The sequence below is a fragment of the Mytilus edulis genome, chromosome 12, assembly GCF_963676685.1.
Source record: "Mytilus edulis chromosome 12, xbMytEdul2.2, whole genome shotgun sequence".
Classification (NCBI taxonomy): Eukaryota; Metazoa; Mollusca; class Bivalvia; order Mytilida; family Mytilidae; genus Mytilus; species Mytilus edulis.
In genome coordinates, this window is record NC_092355.1 from 78,456,613 (window position 1) to 78,478,915 (window position 22,303).

At 32.2% G+C, this 22,303-nt stretch overlaps 1 protein-coding gene across 1 annotated transcript in view; it reads left to right on the forward strand.

The window, feature by feature from the left end:
- Positions 1 to 3,731: 3,731 nt before the first annotated feature.
- LOC139497230 (uncharacterized) overlaps positions 3,732 to 22,303 on the forward strand; it is a 67,997-nt gene continuing 49,425 nt past the window's right edge. The window contains exons 1-3 of the mRNA XM_071285358.1: positions 3,732 to 3,988; positions 13,175 to 13,603; positions 18,549 to 18,733. Coding sequence (XP_071141459.1) covers positions 3,733 to 3,988; positions 13,175 to 13,603; positions 18,549 to 18,733 — 870 coding nt within the window. The 5' untranslated portion in view covers position 3,732. The remainder of the gene's footprint in view (positions 3,989 to 13,174; positions 13,604 to 18,548; positions 18,734 to 22,303) is intronic.

Genomic DNA, 22,303 nt, shown 5'->3' on the forward strand with positions numbered 1-22,303 from the left:
ACCTAATTGTGTACTAAGATTTTTTGAATTTTGAGGCCAGTTTTCAAATTGATCCACATTAAGATCCAAAGAGTCCAAAATACAACTTTTTTTAATTATAAAAAAAAATAGTTCTTGAGGTTCTTTGATATGCTGTATATAAAGGTGTATTAAGATTTTTTTTATTTAGGGCCTGGCCGGCCCACAATAAGGTCAAAAGGGTTCAAAATTAAACTTTGTTTGATTTAAAAAAAAATTTAGTTAGACTTCTCTGATATGCTGAATGTAAGCGTGTATTTAGATATTTGATTTTGATCACAGTATGCAACATGGTCCAAAATTGAACATTGTTTGATTTCATTAGAAATTTAAATGTTTGTGTTATTTGTTATTGTCAATACAACAGTGTTTTAGATTTTTTTATTTTGTGCTTGGTTTTCAAAGTTTGTCTTAATTTTGGTCCAAATTAGGACTGTTTGATTTCTACCAAAAAAAATCCTTGGTGTTCTTTAATATGTGTAATCAGAATCTAACAGTGTTTTAAATTTTTTTACGTTCGTACAATGCTGTGATGTCGTCTGCGTCGTTTTTCAAAGACACATTTGGGTCCGGACAAGAACTTTAGTTTATGTAAATGGATCTCTATGAAATTTTGCAAGAAGGTTTAATACCACAAAAAGAAGGTTGGGATTGATTTTGGGAGTTATGGTACCAAATGTTTAGGAATTACGGGCCCAAAAGCGCCAAAAAACAAGCATTTTTGTAGTGTCAGGACACTAACTCGTTTTTAAGTGCATCGATTTCTCTGAAATTGTACCACAAGGTTCTATATCACAAAGGGAAGGTTGGGATAGAGTTTTAGGGTAATTGCCCCAAACATGCAGGAATTAGGGGCAAAAACAAACCTTTTTCTAGTTTCCAGACAATTACTTGTGTGTTTATGTATATGGCTTTCTCTAAAATTGTACTACATGGTTCCATACCACAAAGGGAAGACTGGGATTGAGTTAGGGGGTAATTAATCCGAGGGGAGGTCAAAAAGATTAGGGGGGTTATTTTTTTGTGGCGTTCAATATTTCTTTTCTTCAAAATTTTTGTAATTTCATTTTTTTAAAGTTTTAACACGAATTCTTTAATTGCAAAGTATTGCGCAATATACTTTTTAGATCTTCGACCACATTTATTTTGTGTCAGAAACCTATACTATGTAAAATATTTGATCACAATCAAAATTCAGACAGTATCAAGCTTGAATATTGTGTCCAAACCTGCCCCAACTGTTCAGGGTTCAACTTCTGCGGTTGTATCAGGCTGCGCTCAGTGAAGCATTTTATTGATTTTGGGCTTGTTTTTGAAACTATACCCCATAAAGGTCAAAAGTATCCAAAATAAAACATGGACCATAATTGTTAAATGTCCATTTTTGAAATTATCTGAGAACTTTTACCACATTCATTCTGTGTCAGAAACTTAATAATAATTCTTTTATTACATATTTTCCCTCAGAATCTAAATACAGAGATGTTATTGGGCATTTAACATGTTTAACAGAAATTTTAATTTGGGTCATAGTTAAAAAATGATAAAACATCATATCTAATTTTAGAGAACTATATTTGTGGTATACCGGTAAATCACTGATTCGTGGAAAATAAATTAATTCACATACAAAAGCTTAAGTATAGTTGTATGAATGTCTAAGAAATTTAAGTTAAACAAGCTCTACATATAGATTTATTGTAAAATAATTTTAAATTGAGTCATAGTTTAAAATAGATTTGCTTTTTCAGATATATTAATTATGGTCATAATTGTGCATGCATTGACTTTTAATTGTCTTCTATTTAAAGATTGTTTTAACATGTTTGATTATTTTCTTATGTTTGAAAATTCCTTTGGAAACTAAAATGGACCTTTGTCCATCTGCTGAAGCGAAGTTTTTAAATACAATTGTGCAATATATTGTGCTATGTTACATTTGAATACAAAAAAATGTTATTTTAAGAAAAATAATAAATTTGTGTTAAAGGATATATTTCATTACAATACAATGTGTCACTGATGAGTCTTTTGTAGACAAACGCGCGTCTGGCGTAAATACAAAATTTCGTCCTGGTATCTATGATGAGTTTATTTATCTGTATAGTAAAATAGTTGATTGCAGTATAAGATCTTTTTTAATGCCAAATTAGAGTTTTTACCCCCAATTTCACGGTCCACTGAACATAGAAAAATGATAGTGCGAGTGGGGCATCCGTGTACTATGGACACATTCTTGTTTTGTATTTTGAAAAGCCAAATTAGAGTCTTTACCCCCAATTTCACGGTCCACTGAACATAGAAAAATGATAGTGCGAATGGGGCATCCGTGTACTATGGACACATTCTTGTTTTGTATTTTGAAAAAAAGGAAAAGCGTAGTTATCAAATTGCCATACTTTTGCAATATATTTGTATTCTGTGATCATTTAAAAACCTTTAATCATTGTTAATCATGGTAATAGCAAAGAAAACATTTCTGTCTTGCAATAAAATGAGATGCTTTGTATGCTGTGGTATTATCTTTGCATTATATGTGAAAAGTCAAGGACCTAGATACCTCATATCTTTTTTGTGCTGTTTCCTAGAAGGGGTGTCAACAATGTATTAGTTTGTGATAATTAGGTCAGCTTAAGGGGAACCACTAAAAAAAACATAAATACCCTGCCACATGTTTGTGCTTGTCCCAGGTCTGGAACTTCTGGACTTATTTTTTATTTTTTTTATTTTGGTACATCTATATTTTTCAGAGGCTAAAGTGACATCCAGTTTCTCTGAACTATTACACATTTTTGTTTAGGGGCAAGACGAAGCTCGCCTCCGGGTGCAAGATTTTCCAACTTTGTTGAAGACAACTTGGTGGCCTTATGCTGTTTTTCTGCTCTTGTGTCGGGTTGTTGTCTCTTTAACACATTATCCATGTCCATTCTCAATTTTACTTGTCCCAATCTTTATCGTATAAACCAAGCAATAGTATAATAGTCAATTGACCAAGATTGAAAGGGGTGGTACAAAATACTCATCATTCAAATGAGATGTGTCACTGCTTAAACCACGCTATATCAAAAAAAAATGCAGGCCATATGGAATTGGGGAATATTGTGCGCCCTTTTTTGCTTTTGATTTTACTGAGTCTGATTTGTAATCTTCAATATTCTGTTTTATTCTTTCACTAGTTTCGAAATGAATATGAAGGACAAATCTTGTGCTAATTGTATAGCTGTTTATTTTGCTAATATTGTTATGCCCGCATCGCAGCGGAGGTTGCATTAAGTGTTACCAATGTCCATCTTTACGTCCATCCATACGTCCATACATCCAAAAAAAAATTTCCGTTAAGTTTGCCTCAACTAAATGTTATGAATCTTATGCACAATGCTTATTACCACAACACACAGATCAAGTTTAAATTTTGGTAGCGTCACTTTAACTTTCTTGAGTCATATCAAGCTTTTCGTTAGTTTACTTACACATTGTTGTGGTGTTCTCATGGAAAGCACATACAGTCAAGAAAAATGAATTTTATTGGTAAATAGAATATAATTTTAAAATGCTTCACTACTGATGTCTGTCAATCAAAACTACAAATTCTAATAAAACAGACATATACAGTAAAAACAAGAGAATAGTTATTTCTGTATACTTGATTAAATAAGTTATGCTATTCTTCTTTGTTAAAATTTTTTTTTATGAAAAAATATCGTTTTAGGTGATATGGTGCCAAATGAAATACAATTAATGGCTGACAAAAGATCTATTGATGTGTACCTCAAATTGCTTGAGTCAGGCTCTGAGAAAAAGAGAGACATACGTTTAGTTGTTGTTGGAAAAAAGGGGGCTGGAAAGACATCATTGATTAGAAGATTGTTTGGTGAAGACATTACAGATGTTACCAGTACAAATGGAATAGAAATTCATAAAATTAAATGCAAAGCAATGTCTGACGATGGCATATGGAATAAATTAGATGGTATGATACATAAGCTTAAATATGTTTCTCGAGCTCTTTTCTTAAGAAAGTAATTTATAACAGTTTTAGTTTCTAGTTACATAACATATTTTTGAACAATATCATGTTATTGGGTTTGTTTGGGGATGTTCAGTTCTGGAGGCATAGGTCTAACAAGATCTGATTCAAAGTTCCATTTGGATGATTTCAGGTCTTGAATATTCACAATTAGTTCGACGTGTTGGAAAATAGATGAGAGGCATTAATTGGCCAAATCTAAATCTAGTGCATTAAGTTGGCAACATTAAGTATGTTAACTTTTACGCAGTATTAGCAAAGGTGAACAACATCAAATAGATAATTTCCCCCCTTTTAAGTATAATTAGATGTAATTTGAACAAGATTGGAAAACTGTTATACATACAAAAAATGTAGAGTTGCAGAAATATTTGAAAAATCATTATGAAACTTCTGACCAAAATTGTCAGAGGACTTCCTATATCTCTTTATCTACCACTGACGGATATATACGTGGTTTTCATCATCGTTCTGTCCGCAGTGACTGATAAATCCGCTAGCATAATCAAGCGTGTTTTTGCAGTGACTGACAGATCCGCTGTAAACATACACTAGATCAGTCCCGGTGACGGATATTTCCGTAAAATATACCACTGTTAAAACTCTTTAGATTTGACAAAACTGTTGGGGAATCCTGAAATGAACCAATGAACTTTGGTTTTACAAATTAATAATCTTTCAACTCGAACATTCTTTGTTCAAATTGGATAGCAAAAGTAAAGAATTTGAAGGATTTATGCAATTAGAAATCAAAATTAGAAGTAAAGCAAGGGAAAGTTTAGTTTGTCGGAACAATATTGCGAGTCTTCCGAGGCTAAAGAACCCAAACATGGACAAATAATTTAAAAACGTCTTACGTCCGTTTACAACAACTTTCAAGTTTGATAAGGAAAACAAAGACATTGATTTGGTATTTGTTTCATTTTTCAATAAATATACAATAAATACTGATTAATTACACATTAAATTAGAGTACTCATAACACAGCCTTAGCAATTTGTGAAAAATTCTTTCAATGCAAATTTTCTCTGGTAGTTAACCTACAATTCAGCTGCAGTAGCTATCTTATCAACAGTGTGTAGTAGTGAACTGTAAAGGTACCTGTGGTAGATGAGAAAATATTGCACTTTAAAATGATGATTCTTAAATTTGTTCTATATTATCTTTAGTTAACAACTATAATTTTTACAGAGGAACGGGATCAGCCTTTCAACATAGCTAAAATGTTAAGTCCCCCCTTATAGGAGTTGTTGCCCTTTAATGATAATTGTAACTATTGTTTTACGCTTCTGGCTATAATCATGAAACTATAGTAGTTATAGAGTACCCGGAAATAGCAAAATTATCAGCTAAAGATCTTCAAACAAATTGTTCATTCTTCTGCTTAAAGGAGTTATTTCTTTTCAGTGAAATATTTAATTATTTATGTTTTATGACAATATTCATAATAGATAGAAAGAAAATGTTAATCACAAATTATCAGCAAAAAGATTTATAAATAAGTTGAAAAAATCATCGATCACTCCTTATAGGAGCTATTGGGCATGCCCTTTATTGAAGATTTTTATATGAAATAAAAAGATGTATCCACCAGAGACCAATGGCGTAGATTTAAGAAACTATAGGTCACCGTACAGCCTCAACAATGAGCAAAACCAATATTGTATAGTCAGCTACCCATGTTGTTAGTTTTTGGCTTGAAAACCTTGAAAACTGTAATGAATAGAAAATACTGCAACACTAACCATGCTGATCAGCTACAATGACGATATGATATACAAATAAGACAACATGACTGCAATCAACATTTGACTCTTTAGATAATCATCTGTTTACACTTTGTAGTTGTTGTGACAATTTTTACTTTTTTTTTCTTTTTTTGGGTGAGCTATAATCATGAAACAGTGTAATGATAGGGATGTGGCAATGATAGGCTGGACTTTCCCGGCTCGTACATATTTGAATACCAGGACACGTAATTTGTTGGTAAGATTGCCCGTGGACAAGTAAAAACATACACTGAAGACAAAATTTAAATATTTCACAATTTATTAAGATGTTTTATTTTTTGTAAAAGAAACCAATGTTCAACACATGAAAAACATATATTTTTTTTAAGTCAAAACCTCAATGTTCATGACGAGAAGTATTAATTAAAACTGGAAATAGATTACTAACCAGAATGAGAAAAATAAGTTTGCAAACCTGGATCTCATGAACATTACGGTAAATGTGTCCATTTACCCGAGATCACCAATTAGGTTTTATTTGCTATCTAATGAAAGTGTCATTTTAAATTTTTTGGAATGAATCAGAATTCTATCGAGATGTATAAATACCTGGTAAAAAACACCAAGATCGGATAATCAAGACAAAAAGAATGAAAATAATAACGAAGAGTTGAGATAAATCGGAAAACAGAGGCAGAGAAAGACGTATTTTTTGTTGTTGACATATTTGCTTGTTGTTGTATTGATTAAGATTAAAACACCATGTTGACTGCTGTAGCCCTATTTTTTATACGACTGAAAAAATTTTCGTCGTATATTGCTATCACGTTGGCGTCGTCGTCGTCGTCCGAATACTTTTAGTTTTCGCACTCTTACTTTAGTAAAAGTGAATATAAATCTATAAAATTTTATCACAAGGTTTATGACCACAAATGGAAGGTTGGTATTGATTTTGGGAGTTTTGGTCCCAACATTTTAGGAATTAAGGGCCAAAAAGGGCCCAAATAAGCATTTTCTTGGTTTTCGCACTAAAACTTTAATTTAAGTTAATAGAAATCTATGAAATTTTGACACAAGGTTAATGACCACAAAAGAAAGGTTGGGATTGATTTTGGGAGTTTTGGTTTCAACAGTGTAGGAATTAGGGGCCAAAAAAGGGCCCAAATAAGCATTATTCTTGGTTTTCGCACAATAACTTTAGTTTAAGTAAAATAGAAAAAAATGAAATTTAAACACAATGTTTATGACCACAAAAGGAAGGTTGGTATTGATTTTGGGAGTTTAGGTCCCAACAGTTTAGGAATTAGGGGCCAAAAAGGGACCCAAATAAACATTTTCTTGGTTTTCGCACCATAACTTTAGTATAAGTAAATAGAAAACTATGAAATTTAAACACAAGGTTTATGACCATAAAAGGAAGGTTGGTAATGATTTTGGGAGTTTTGGTCCCAACAGTTTAGGAATAAGGGGCCCAAAAGGTCCAAAATTAAACTTTGTTTGATTTCATCAAAATTCAATAATTGGGGTTCTTTGATATGCCGAATCTAACTGTGTATGTAGATTTTTAACTTTTGGTCCCGTTTTCAAATTGGTCTACATTAAGGTCCAAAGGGTCCAAAATTAAACTTCGTTTGATTTTGACCAGAAATTAATCGGTTGGGTTCTTTGATATGCTGAATCTAAAAATGTACTTAGATTCTTGATTATCGGCCCAGTTTTCAAGTTGGTCCAAATCGGGGTCCAAAATTAAACTTTGTTTGATTTCATCAAAAATTGAATAAATGGGGTTCTTTGATATGCCAAATCTAACTGTGTATGTAGATTCCTCATTTTTGGTCTTGTTTTCAAATTGGTCTACATTAAAGTCCAAAGGGTCCAAAATTAAACTTAGTTTGATTTTAATAAAAATTGAACTTTTGGGGTTCTTTGATATGCTGAATCCAAACATGTACTTAGATTTTTGATTATGGGCCCAGTTTTCAAGTTGGTCCAAATCAGGATCTAAAATTATTATATTAAGTTTTGTGCAATAGCAAGTCTTTTCAATTGCACAGTATTGCACAATGGCAAGAAATATCTTATTGCAAAATATTGTGAAATAGCAATTTTGTTTTTAATTAGAGTTATCTTTCTTTGTCCAGAATAGTAAGCAAGAAATATCTAATTGTAAGAATTTTTTTTATTTGGAGTTATCTTTCTTTGTCCAGAATCAACTTAAATCTTTGTTATATATACAATATACAATGTATATTCACTTTTTACTACCAACTGATAAATTAAAATAATCTTTACCATTCAGTGATAACAAGCAGTTTTTTTTTACATCTTAATATTTTATGATGTATGTAAATGAGTAGTAATTGTTGCAAACTCCATTAGAAATTTTAATTGAGATTAGTTTTGGAATAAGGGAAAGGGGGATGTGATTAAAAAAAATGGGTTCAATTTTCTCATTTGAAATTTCATAAATAAAAAGAAAATTTCTTCAAACATTTTTTTGAGAGGAATAATATTCAACAGCATAGTGAATTGCTCTAAGAGAAAACAAAAATTTTAATTTCATTAGAACACATTCATTCTGTGCCAGAAACCTATGCTGTGTCAACTATTTAATCACAATCCAAATTTAGAGCTGAATCCAGCTTGAATGTTATGTCCATACTTGCTCCAACCGTTCAGGGTTCAACCTCTGCGGTCGTATACAGCTACGTCCTGCGGAGCATCTGGTTTTAACATGTTTATGTATTATGTCTGTTTGTTTTGTTCACACATCCTTGTCAATATAATTGAATTGTATGCGAATGTCATACAAGTGAGAGGTTTAGCTATATATAAAACCAGGTTTAACCCATGGCTCAAACCTTTTAGGAATTCGGGGCAAAACAGGGGGAAACAAGGATTTCCTGGTTAATGGACAATAAAGACATCTTAAAAGCAGTGTAAGGGAGGTAATCCAATCACATTTAAAGAACGTTAACATTGTTAAGTATGTTTGATTACCTCCCTTACACTGTTTGTAAATTATGTATGAATAAATGTTGTATTTTCTTGAGGTGATTAGCTGTCAATTTATTTTTAGAAGTTTTAGTCATTTTCTATTTGAAGACTTGTATAATGTATTTAAATGGGTAATTTTGGTTGCAAATGAAATTGAAAATGGAAATAGGGAATGTGTCAAAGCGACAACAGCCCGACCATATAGAAGATAACAGCCGAAGTCCACCAATGGGTCGTCAATCTAGCGAGAAACTCCCGCACCCGGAGTCGTCAATCAGCTGGTCCCTAAACAAATATGTATACGAGTTCAGTGATTATGGACGTCATACTAAACTTCGAATTATACACAAGAAACTAAAAATAAAAATCATACAAGACTTACAAAGGCCAGAGGCTCCTGATTTCGGACAGGCGCAAAATTGCGGCGGGGTTAAACAAGTTTTTTGAGATCTCAACCCTCCCCCTTCACCTCTAGTCAATGTAGAAAAAACAAACGTACAACAATACGCACAGTAAAACTCAGTTAAAGATATGTCCGAGCCCGATTTCAGAATATGAAACAGAAAGAAAATAAACAAAATGACGATAATAAATAAATAACAACAGACTACTAGCATACTAGCAGTTATTGACATGCCAGCTCCAGACGTCAATTAGACTGATTGAAAGATTATGTCCTCAGTTATTCTGAGTCCGAGACCTATTATGTGTCAATTGTTTTAATTGCAATCTAAATTCAGACCTGTATTTTAGATCATCAATAAGAGCTTCCATCTAGAAAACAACTGTTTACTTAAAATTTGAAAACAATGCATTACATGCTGTTTTTATAAAGTTTAAATTTGTCTTCTTACGTGGAATAACATATTTGTGTTTACCTTTCTTTAGGATTTTTTTGTAATGTTGTAGCATATAATTTAGAGAAATCGAAAAGTAATGTAATAACTTTTGATAAGGTAATACATTGCAATCGATTACATCATGTACATACACAAATCAGAGTAATCAATTATTTATCATATACACAATAATCCTTCAAGTAATCGAGTATTTATCGATTACTTTTGTCAGTAATCTTGCCCATCCCTGATTCAGTACATATCAGTTTGACGACTGTTAATAAGGTCCTTAATTAGCACCACGTGAATACCATGTATTACTTATACCCGGTTTATGTTTTAGCAATACCCTGACAAAGACCATGTATTTTTTATACCCGGTCACTGTTTTAGCAATACCCTGTCAACGATAGAGTTAATCTTCTTTGCTCTCAACAGAAAATTTCAAAATGGCGACGAAATGATTTGCGTCCCTGACAGCAGACGAGATTGAAAAAAAGAAAATGCTGATTAATTCATAAGAAACAATCAAAAGTAACCAAAAAACAGCAAGACTTCTTAAAGCATATTTAAAAGCAACAGACGAGGACGAACAGTTTGAGGAATATAACTCAGGAAAGCTAAACGAAGTGTTGGGGCACTGTTACATGAACGCACATAAACAAGACGGTGAACACTACAAAGCTACATCGTTTTGAAAACACCAGACATGCTCTAAACAGACATCTACATGGGGTTCCTTACAGCCGAAAGATTGATATAATAAAGGACCCTGAGTTTTGTGATGCTAATGCATGTTTTAAGGCGGCGCTTGCAGAGTTAAAAAGGTTAGGTAAAGGCAGTGTTGACCACCACCCAGTCATCAATGAAACAGACCGTATGAAATTATATGAATCTATTATAATGATCCCTAAAGTGCAATTTGATATCAGGCTATATTTTTGTAGAAGATCACAGGAAAATATGCATGGAATGACAAAATCTACATTTAAAGTTTTAAATGATCCAAAAAATGGACTTAAATATGTGGCAAAGTGTGAAGATGAACTAACAAAAAATCACAGAGGTAATGACAGAGAGTCAACCTCAGGCGTTATGCCCGAGTTCCCTGGATCACCCTATTGTCCTGTCAAATCTTATGAAACATATATCAGCTAACTTCATCCTTTATGCACTAGTTTATGGCAGAGGCCGAAGGAATCATTCAATATGACGATACAATTTGGTATTGTAACTCACGATTAGGAGAAAAAAACATTGGCAAAATTCATGACAAAGTTGAGTGAGGGGGCTAAACTTTCACAAATTTACACAAATCATTCCATTCGTGCAACTGGAGCATCAATATTGACAAAAAGTATGTTTAATCCATCTCAAATAATGGCAGTGACCGGACATAAATCAGTTCAGTCTCTCACTGTTTATCAGAGAACTGACACTGAAGAAAAAATTGCAATGGGAAAAAGTCTCGCCACCCAAAATTCTGCTGTTCTAGCATTGCCAGCACCTGAAAATTCAACTTTACTTGTCTTGCCTCCACCTGAAACAGTGAATGAAAGTACAAGTATTGTGCCGATGATTGAAAAATGTGGGGATGGACCTTCATCTTGTCGTTCAGTCGCCATTTCAAAGTTGCAGGGTTTAAATATTTCTGATCTCTTTGCTGACTTTCAATCAAGTTCATTGCAAACTGAGACAATTGCAAATATCTCAAATGTTCAAAATAAACCAATCTTCCCGCATTTTCAAGATGTACAATTGGAACAATTAACTTCAATTTAAATGTTTCAAAATGACATTGATGATCTTTTCTTAACATTCAATGACACAATTTGTCAAAATTTACTGAGACTGTGATATAAGTTGTTCATGCCATGGTGTTGTTATTGTTGAATTAAATTTTTGTTTACACTTATATTTTTAGTATTTAACAAAAAAAAAGCCAGTCGATTCTTACATACGCAACATTTGGTTTTGTCGTCTCAAACATATCCATCACTTGACATTTGTTGTCAAAAACATGCGCATCATTTGTTGTTTGTCGTCTTAAACATGTCTATTTATATTCATGGATGATTTCTATCAGTATGCATTTGTCGTCGCATACGTACATGTACATCATTTAATGTCGTCTCAAACATGTCCATCAATTGGCATTTGTTGTCACAAACATGTGCATCATTTGTTGTTTGTTGTCTAATTCTAGTCCTTTGTTGTCTCAAACATGTGCAATACTTGGCAAGTTGTCTCAAATTTGTGCATCATTTGGCATTTGATCTCATTAGGTTTTTGTCGTTTCAAACATGTGAATCGATGGGGTAAATTCGTTACATAGTCATGTACAGGGTTTCCCCTGGGTCAATTATTTTTTTCGCCACCTCTTTCGCTAAAACAATATATTTTTTGCCACTTTATTATTTTTTTCACCAAGTTACACAATATATTTTTCTTTTAAAATTTTCCTTTTTTTTCAGCCCCCCCCCCCCCCTAAATAAGAAATGGTTTTACAACAGAACGAAGCATCTAATCAATTGAAATAAGGTGTAGTCATTACATTGAAGGGTTACTCTCATGCCTCTCATGCCAACCTTTTGAATATATTTCTTTATAACGACAGTTTTCTTTTCTAGACCATCGTAAATAAGTAAAACTATATGCTTGAAATACGTGTGTCACTTAAACGACTTTGGAGAACCCACTCAAATCAATGATCTATATGAAAGTTAAATGATAAAGTTTTAAATCAGAGATCTTTTTTGCTTTGGAACATTTCCCGTCATAACAACGATTTTCTTTTCTGGACTATCATTAAAAGAAGGAGAGGCAGCATAAAAATTTTGCTTCAAACACGTGCGTCACAAAGTGGTTAATAGTTCCCTTTTGTGACATGTGACAGAAGTCATTTAATCATATCATGTTGTCATATTATAACAATCAACACCTTTATTAATTAGTCCTTTGATGTCGATAGCTATGAGTGCAATCAGCTGATTATTGATTTTCTGTCAAAATCTTAACGAGTTCAAGGTGAATTCCGAGTATTGTCTGATTGGTAAAGTCAGAGAAACCCGAAAAAAGTAAATAAACAAGATGGCTGAAAAAAAATCGTTTTATATATTTCTTTCGCCAAATTCTTTCGCCAAGGACGAATTTTAATCGCCACAATTATTATTTTTTTTCGCAAATTGCGAAAATGGCGACCGCCAGCGGAAACCCTGGTCATGTACTGACCGGGTACGGAATTTACCCTGGTCAGTAGGTTTGATACCTGACTCGGCTTCGCCTCACCAGGTATCAAACCTACTGACCAGGGTAAATTCCGTACCCGGTCAGTAAATAACTATGTAACTAATAATACAATTTGTTATGATTGCCTATGAGACAGCTATCCACCAAAGACCAAAAGACGAGGGTTTAAACAATTACAACTCACTGTTTGCCTTTAAAATGATACAAAAACCACACTGTTTCATGGTGGTTCAAGTTTATTCATTATTTTATACTGGGATCTTACTTAATTTTTCTCACATTTCTTTAATATTATTGTAATTTTTTATTGATAGGAACCAATGGAGAAACTGAAATTCATGCAAGACTCTTGAAACCATTCAAAGAAAGAATTGAAGCATCAGTAGAAGAAGGAGTCCATCAAACTGTTAAGGAAAACACACCATCAACAAGTTTTGATGAATCAGAGACAGTTACCCAGCAGCCTAAAAAAAGAAAAATTCAAGTAACAACTGAATCTCAAGTTGAACCTCCAGTAACCTCGCAGCAACTAAACATATCTTTAGATCAGACACAAATGGATATTGAAGCCATGCTTAAATCTGGTGTTGATTTCAATGACAAGGAGGAGTATGCCACATTATTTTTGTGGGATTTTGCAGGTGATAAAGAATTTTACCACACACACCAAACATTTCTGTCCCAAGATGCAATTTATCTTGTTGTTACAAAACTCAATGAAGCTGACAACACAAATGCACAAGGTAATATTTCATTCAGACCAATAAGTAAGTTATAATATAACTTACTTATTGGTACAATGTAAATGATAATAATAAAATGATAACTGATATTTTGTTTAATTTTTGTATAGCTTTTAACATGTTTAAAATGAAAATTTTGTAAAGTATTTAGGCATTAACAAAAACTTAAACAGCAATCGATGACTAGATTCTAAAACACAATTGTATGCAGTCAACTGACCTGGGAATTTCAAGCTAACCAGAGATTCTGTTCTTTGACCTGCCATGGTCATTATGTTTATAATATGGAATTCATTATCTGACCTTTTCACATGAAATTCTAGTTTCTTGAGATTTTTTTTTAAAGTAAAATTTTCATTTGAAATTCTGCGAAAATTCACAATTTTCTTGACAGGAATATTACTATTTGATATTGTTGTACTGTTGAATAGTTGTAAAGGCTATGTTTTCTCACTTTATTTGATGATAGGGTAACAATTCATTAAATATCTTTGAAATTACTAAATATTCATTTGAAAACTTAGGGACAAGAAAATTACCTCTCCTGCAAACACTTATAAGTACTACAATGTTTTGCACATTCTTCCAGAGGACGTTCCTTATTATAAGTTTATATGAAAAGTTCTGGTAAATATAGTTATAATGAACAAATTTAAATAAAAAGAGAATTTCCAAATATTGTTATAGCTTCCTTTCTTAATAGCAAGCATTGAGAACAGTATGTTATTGTTTAGTGTTTCTGTGTAAATTTGGTTTTAAATGCTAATGGAATTAATACCTCACATACAAACCTCAATTTATCTTTTTAACTGAGTGTATACATAACTTTATTACTCCAATTATCCGTAAAAGAAGCTAGTCTATAGACGTTTTTGAAAAAATATCAACAAAATAGATTGAAATGCATCAAAGTTTAACACTTTCAAATTAAGGTTCCTTGACAAATTCAAACTGATCTCATTTCGATGTTAACATTTTATTTGATTTCATAGAGAAGAATGTGCATGCATATGAAAAAATAAATCAAAGCAATCTCATTAAGAATTGTTTTAAAAAATATTTAAATCTTTTAACAGAAAATCCTTTTGGTAAAAATATTTTCCTTTAATTTTTTACCTCAATAGACATAAACATTAAATATGTTAAAAGATTATATTTTACATTTAAAGTTGCCGTTACAATCTCAGTTGTGGTATCTGTGTAGATTTCAGGATATTTTCCTATACAAAGGAATATGTAGAACACTCGGAAAATTGGTGAATTAATAACAGTTGATTATATTGTATGTGCCTGATTTTTTTCAATTTTTTTTTCTCAATAAGGAGCAAAGATTGACTTTTTTTTTTTTATATAAAATCAGTATAACAAGGTTCTAAGGCAATTGTTTTATTATCAATTTATTCTAAATAAATAATACAGGTAATCGTTTAAAAAAACATGTGTAGTTGTTGTTTTGAATGAACTTTTCACAGTCAGTGGAATTTCTTAGATTCAAGTAACATTTTTCCAGAAATGTTGGAAGTAAGAGTTGTCTTTCGTTAATAATCACAAGGCTACGTGATTTAATTGTATTGTAGCTTTAAATTTATTTAAATTGATCCAGAGCCTAATTATGTTGCTAAAGTTATCTGAACCAACATCTGTGTTTATAGGATGACGGGTTATGTCAGGTGATGACCTTGTACTGAATCTGGAACATGAAGATAACTTGTTTTAGGTATCATACCACTATTTCTTAAAAAAAATCACTTCTAGAAGAATCAATATTTAAATTACCCCCATTAATTTCAACACTCTCGAGCAGTAAAATTTTGGTTGCGAACAGTAAATTTTATTACAAAATCTGTAAGATGAAACCTTGAATTTTACTGGAAAAATACTCCCACTGCTGGGAAAAATCTGTGAAGAAAGTATTCGTTCATTATGTAAAGCCTTCATAACAGCATTTTTTTCCCAAAAATATAGAATTAACAGATAAATTATTGCACCAAAGGCATGAACCTTGCTATTAAAAGAAGCAAAAGGTCCATTTTTTTCAATTTTACTAATAATTACATATAATTAGATTTTTAATTTTTAAGTTTAAAATTTTGGTAAAACTACAAAATCAGTGAATATCTAATTTGCTACTTAAATGATTGATTTATAAGTCATGTATTTCAGTTATTCCCCTGACTATTTTATGAATGTGATTACTAGCAATTGCATAAACAACCTATTGATCATGAGAAGAGTTTCTTTTCCGTTCTTGCATCATTAGTTCACACACTGTACAATGAAATATATGAAGTTAAGATGAAAAAATGTTCTCTCTAAATTAAAAGGCAATTGTTTTTTTTATAAAAAAATGTGCTCTCTGAAAATTAAAATCTGAAAATTAAAATCTGAAAATTAAAATCTGAAAATTAAAATTCAATTGGAAAAAAGTTCTTACACAATATGACCTGATATTTATTCACTCAATCATGACCTGCATTTCACTTTTTTAAGTATTCTCTAGGCTCCTTTGCAATTTCCAACAACACATTTTTATATTATCATAACAATTAGTTTGGGGTATATAGTTTTTTGTTGAAACTTCTGTCACAGATAGCTCGACATAGTGATAGTGATCCGTTGGCGGCGGCGGCGGCGTTAACAAACTTCTTCAAAGCTTAATTATTTCAGAAGGTAGAATACCTGGATACTTCATACTTTGTATATAGATGACTTATGTTATGAATAAACTCATCATAGATACCAGGACTAAATTTTGTATATACTCCAGACGCGCATTTCGTCTACAAAAGACTCATCAGTGACGCTCAAATACAAAAAATTAAAATGAAGTTTCCGTTTGTCATATGTCCATTGTCCTCGACCTCATTTTCATGGTTCAATGACTACTTTAACAAAAGTAAATTTTGTTAGTATTCTTATTTTCTCTCTGTTTATGAGCATGATGAGTAATAGGATAAATACATTTGCGTAACTTGCAAGGTTCTCATGCCCGTCAGACAATTTTCACTTGACCTCTACCTCCTTTCATGGATCAGTGAACAAGGTTAAGTTTTCGTTGTCAAGTCCATATCTCAGATGCAATATGCAATACGTCTGCTATATTTGGTGTATGGACTAATTGTACGGTGTATATGTCTGTCTGGTAGTTATCATCTGACCATGACCTTATTTTCATGGTTCATTGGTCAATCTTAAGTTTTCCTGGTTAAGTGTGTTTCTGAGATACGCTATGCAATAGGTCAATTATATTTAAGGCATGTAATAGTTGTAACGTGTACATGTCTGTCAGGCAGGGTTCGTCTTACCTTGACCTCATTTTCATGGTTCATTAATCAATGTTAAGTTTGTTTGGTTAAGTTTGTTTCTTAGATGTGCAATAGGTCAACTATATTTAAAGCATATTTGGTGTATGGAATGAGTGTAAGGTTTACATGTATTTTCCACTTTGGTTTATCTGACCTTGACCTCATTTTCTTGGATTTTATTAAGTTTATGTGATAGTTGTAGTAAAGCTTTATATTTAGAACTATCAACATAAAATCAATGGTTAGTGAAGAAGAGACATTTCAGCATGTGCGCTCTTGTTTAACAGTTTGTCAGCCCTTCAATAATTTTTGTTTCCAGATGCGAACTCGAGAGGTTAATTATTATGGATATAATGGTGACATTGAATGAGAGGTAGATCTCTGATTTTGAGCTATCTTAAAAGTGGTTTCTTGCTAAATGAAATAAAACATATGAATTGCAATTCTTTTATGATACATGGTCACATACAATGAGAGGAAAGTCCTTTTGATTTTGAGATCACTTTATATAAGGTGAAAGTCATAGTTACTAAAATAGAGTGAAGGACAATAGTAATGTATATAATCATCAAAGAAAAGAATATTACCTTAAAGTAGACAGAAAAACGTATGCCATCTGGTCGCTTATTCTTTTCTCCTTTGAATGAAGGCTATTGGATGTGTAAGCTTGATCCCTAAATGTTCTTAAATCTAAATAGTGTGTGGTAGTTATCACAGAATAATTGGTTACTTGGTAACCACATGCTTCGTCAGTTAGCACTTTGATGATACTGTATCGAGAGTGATTTATTAAGCAATTCGTCAAGAATTAACAAAGTATTTTGTGTTTTAAGTTAGAGGTGATGAAATTCTGCTACTTTAGTACTAATACATTAACCTGGCTTGCATCACCTGTTCCAAAGAAGGACACTGTCCTCTTCTTAATATTGAACGACCCTTTTATTTGGCTTTCTAATATAAAAAAATAATAACATTGTTAAACATGTCAATGTCAGACTAATGGCACGTCGAACTATTGGTTGTTTATAATTTAACATCTGTACAATGCCATGCAATAAGATTGACAAATAAGTACACATACCTGATTTCAATAAAGGTATCACAATGACATATTTTTACAAGGTGAGTGATTTCGACTCTTGGAAGCCTTTTGTTTTCATGCAGTTGACTGTTTTTGTTAAGAAGCCATTTTTTTCCCTTGTTTTTCAGTACAAATGTATTGATATTCATTAAACAAATAATTAACCTCTCTGCCTCTAAAAAAATCATATGTTTCTTAAATGGAGAATGACAGCTTGGTTAAAGTTTAAACAATAATTAAATCAATGGAATTGAATTGCAAAGATTTTAAACATCATGACAGTCAACTTCATAATAGGACTAAGGTACAATTATTGAGGAAAATGTAAATGTATGTATGTTTTGTTGGAGTACCAGGAAAGCACCACCAACAATCCGCAGGAAAACTAGCAGTGTTTGTCAAATAAGATCAGAGTTGAAGGCACCTTACCTCGAGCCTTGTTTGAACTGATAAACTTGTGTTGACAGGCTGGTTATCACTGTAGATGTACTACTTAGACCAACCTAGGCCCCCCTTAAGTTTAAGATAGATAACTGCAATACAAGTCATTACTTTGTAGAGATGTTTCAGTTGTGGATGAACTCAATACATTGCTACTGCAGACTTGATGATCAGAAAAACGAAGCTAAAAGTAAAACTGGTGAAATGCATGAAAGAATGATCGCTAAAGATGATTGTCTTGATCCTCCAGTGGTTCTAGTTGGTTCACATAGAGACAAAGTTGAGCATTCCTCTGGACAAACGGTATGTATAGAATATATATATTTGATAAACCTACATTTGTACCTTGATTAGACAGAATAAACATTAATAGATAAGCATCTTTCATCAATATTTTTGGTTCAGTGAATACTTGAAAAAAAAGTTAAGATTTTTTGTAATGTTAAATTCTCTCTTATTATAAGTAATAGGATAACTATATTTGTTATGTGCGTACCTTGCAAAGTCCTTATTCCCCTCGACAGTTTTCACTTGACCTCCACCTCATTTCATGGATCAGTGAACAATGTTAAGTTTTGGTGGTGAAGTCCATATCTCAGATACTATAAGCAATATGTCTAGTATATTTGGTGTATAGAAGGACTGAAAGGTGTACATGTCCAACTGGCAGGTGTCATCTGACCTTGACCTCATGTTCATGGTTCAGTGGTTATAGTTAAGTTTTTGTGTTTTGGTCTGTTTTTCTTTTACTGTTTGCAATAGGTCTACTATATTTGGTGTATAGAATGATTGTAAGGTGTACATGTCTAGCTGGCAGGTGTCATCTACCCTTGACCTCATTTTCATGGTTCAGTGGTCAAAGTTAAGATTTTGAGTTTTGGTCTATTTTTGTCGAGCCATCGACTTTAGTCGAAAATGCGAGACTAAGTGATCCTACATTCCGTCGTCTTCGGTGTCGTTGTCGGCGGCGTCCACGAATATTGACTCTGTGGTTAAAGTTTTTTAAATTTTAATAACTTTCTTAAACTATACTGGATTTCTACCAAACTTTGACAAAAGCTTTTCTATGATCATTAGATAGTATCCAGAAGTAAATTTTGTAAAAATAAAATGCCATTTTTTCCGTATTTTACTTATAAATGGACTTAGTTTTTTCTGCTGGGAAACATCACATTCACTCTGTGGTTAAAGTTTTTAGGATTTTAATAACTTTCTTAAACTATCCTGGGTTTGTACCAAACTTGGACATAAGCTTGTTTATGATGATAAGTTAGTATGCAGAAGTAAATTTTGTAAAAAAATGTATCGGTTTTAAAAGGACTTAGTTTTTCTGTGGAGAAACATTACATTCACTCTGTGGTTAAAGTTTTTAAAAATTTTAATAACTTTCTTAAACTATCCTGGATTTGTACCAAACTTGGACAGAAGCTTATTTATGATTATAAGATAGTATCCAGAAGTAAATTTTGTAAAAAGATAACTCCATTTTTTCTGTATTTTACTTTTAAATGGACTTTGATTTTCTTCCAGTTTACATTACATAGTCTGCAGTTTACATTTATTAGATTCATTAACTATCCTAGAATTTTACCAAACTTGGACAGAAGCTTCTTACAATCATGAGATAGTATCAAGAGGAATATTTTAATTGATTTTTTTCCTCATTTTTGTTGAGCCTGCGATTTACAGCAAAAGTAGGCGAGACACTGGGTTCTGCGGAACCCTTACAAATTTCTCTAATACTATATGCAATAGGTCAACTATATTTGGTGTATGGAAATATTTTATGATATCTATGTCAGCCACGCAGGTTTATTTGACCTTTACCTCATTTTCATGGTTCATTGCTCAGTTTTAAGTTTTTGTGTTTTTGGTATTTTTTTTCTTAAACTATAAGCAATATGTCAACTATATTTGTTGAAGGGAAGAATTGTTAGTTGTACATGCATGCCTGGCATGGTTCATCTGACCTTGACCTCATTTTCATGGTTCATTGGTCACTGTTTAGTTTTCTTGTTTAATGTTTAGTTTATGTGACAGTTGTAATAAAGCTTTATATTTAGGACTATCAACATATTATCAATGATTAGTAAAGAAGGCGAGACATTTCAGCGTGTGCACTCTTGTTTCAAAGCTTCATAGTAAAAGTGGTACAGTTTTAGCCGTAAAAGGAGTTCCTATGGGAAATTGCATTGTCAATATTTACAGAAATGCAATTTGTAACCAGTGTGTCTGCTGGCGGTTGCCATTTTCAAATTTTGCGAAAAACATAAGAATTGAGGCTATTAAAATTCGATATTGACGAAAGAATTTGGCGAAATTGATATAACTGTTCAACTTCTTCCATCTTGTTTAATTTTTTAAGGTTTCTCTAACTTTTTCCCTGATCAGACAATACTGGGAAGTTACCTTGAACTCGAAACGATTTTGATAATAAATTGTATTGGCGAAAGAGGTGGGGGAAAATTTAACCAGGGGAAACCCTGCATGTAACTGTGAATAATGTAATTTACCATGTTTGCTGAAAGCAAATTTGAGAACATATTTGTGGGCGATGCATGAAACCATATCATTTGTGTTAAAAAGACAGTATTAGAACATGAATAATAAACACATCATAGATACTGAGGATTAAAATTTTGTACGGCAGACGAGCGATTCGTCTACAAAAGACTCATCAGTGACGCTTGAATCAAAGGTAGTTTAATATGATATACTTGTGATAGATGAATGATTTTTTTTGCATTACTATCAGTTCATATCAGTTTAATAACTATTTCAAGGCTGAACGTTGATTTTTTTTTTTTTGGGGGGGGGGGCATATTGTTTTACCCCTGTCCATCCCATTATGGGTATATTGTTAGTCCAGATAAATTCTCCTACAGTTTGAATGCTAGGAAGTTTTCACTTTGCTATCTGTTTGTACATATATTGATTGTGTGCATGTGGTCACGGTTTTGATTTTTATTGATATTTGCTCTTTTAGGAGACAGTTGAACTTTTTCATCTTTGAAAGATTTACTTGCATAAGATGTGCATAGAGTATCTAGATAACACTTGCTACAGTTTAAATGCTTACAAGTTTTCACTTAAATACTGGCTGTTTGTACATATATTGAAGATGTGCATTAGGTTAAGGTTTTGATTTTTTTTTCACCTGCAATGAAAGTCGCAGTATGCGAGACTAAGGTATAACTATCCGGCGGTGGCGGCAGTGACGCCAACTATTTGTGTAAAGCTTTCTATTTAAAAATGTAGAAGACCTGGATGCTTTATACCTTGTATGCATATACCTTATGTTAAGAAGTTTCCGTCTGTCTATGTCCATTGTCTTTAAAGGGAAAATTCACGATTTTTTTTATTTATCTTATTATGTTCATAATACCATAAAAAACATTTTCACCAAGTTTTATCTGGATATGAACACTAATAAAAAAAAATTGAGAAAAAACAAATTTATTTATTCGAACTTTCGAACTACTGTGACGTAGTTTTAGTCTAATTGCATGCTGGGAGTGGATATTGTAACAATGAAATACTGTATTACTTTCAATTGAATAATTTCATAAATAAAATGGCCTCTGAAAACGAGCATATAAACCAAAAAAAAGGAATATTATAAATTAGCATCGGTAACCTTGAATATTCAAATGTGCATAGAAAATTATCAATTGCATTAATATAATTTGATCCGTCCAAAGCGATTTTCATTTACCTAATCAGCAATGCCCTTATTCAAATATTTTAAATCTCACAATGTATAAGTACTTTAACTATTTGACCAAAGATGTTTAAAAAATTAACAGAATGAAATTGACGTTGTCTTTTCCTTATTGGAATAGAGACAGACCGGAGGAATGAGATTTCCAATGT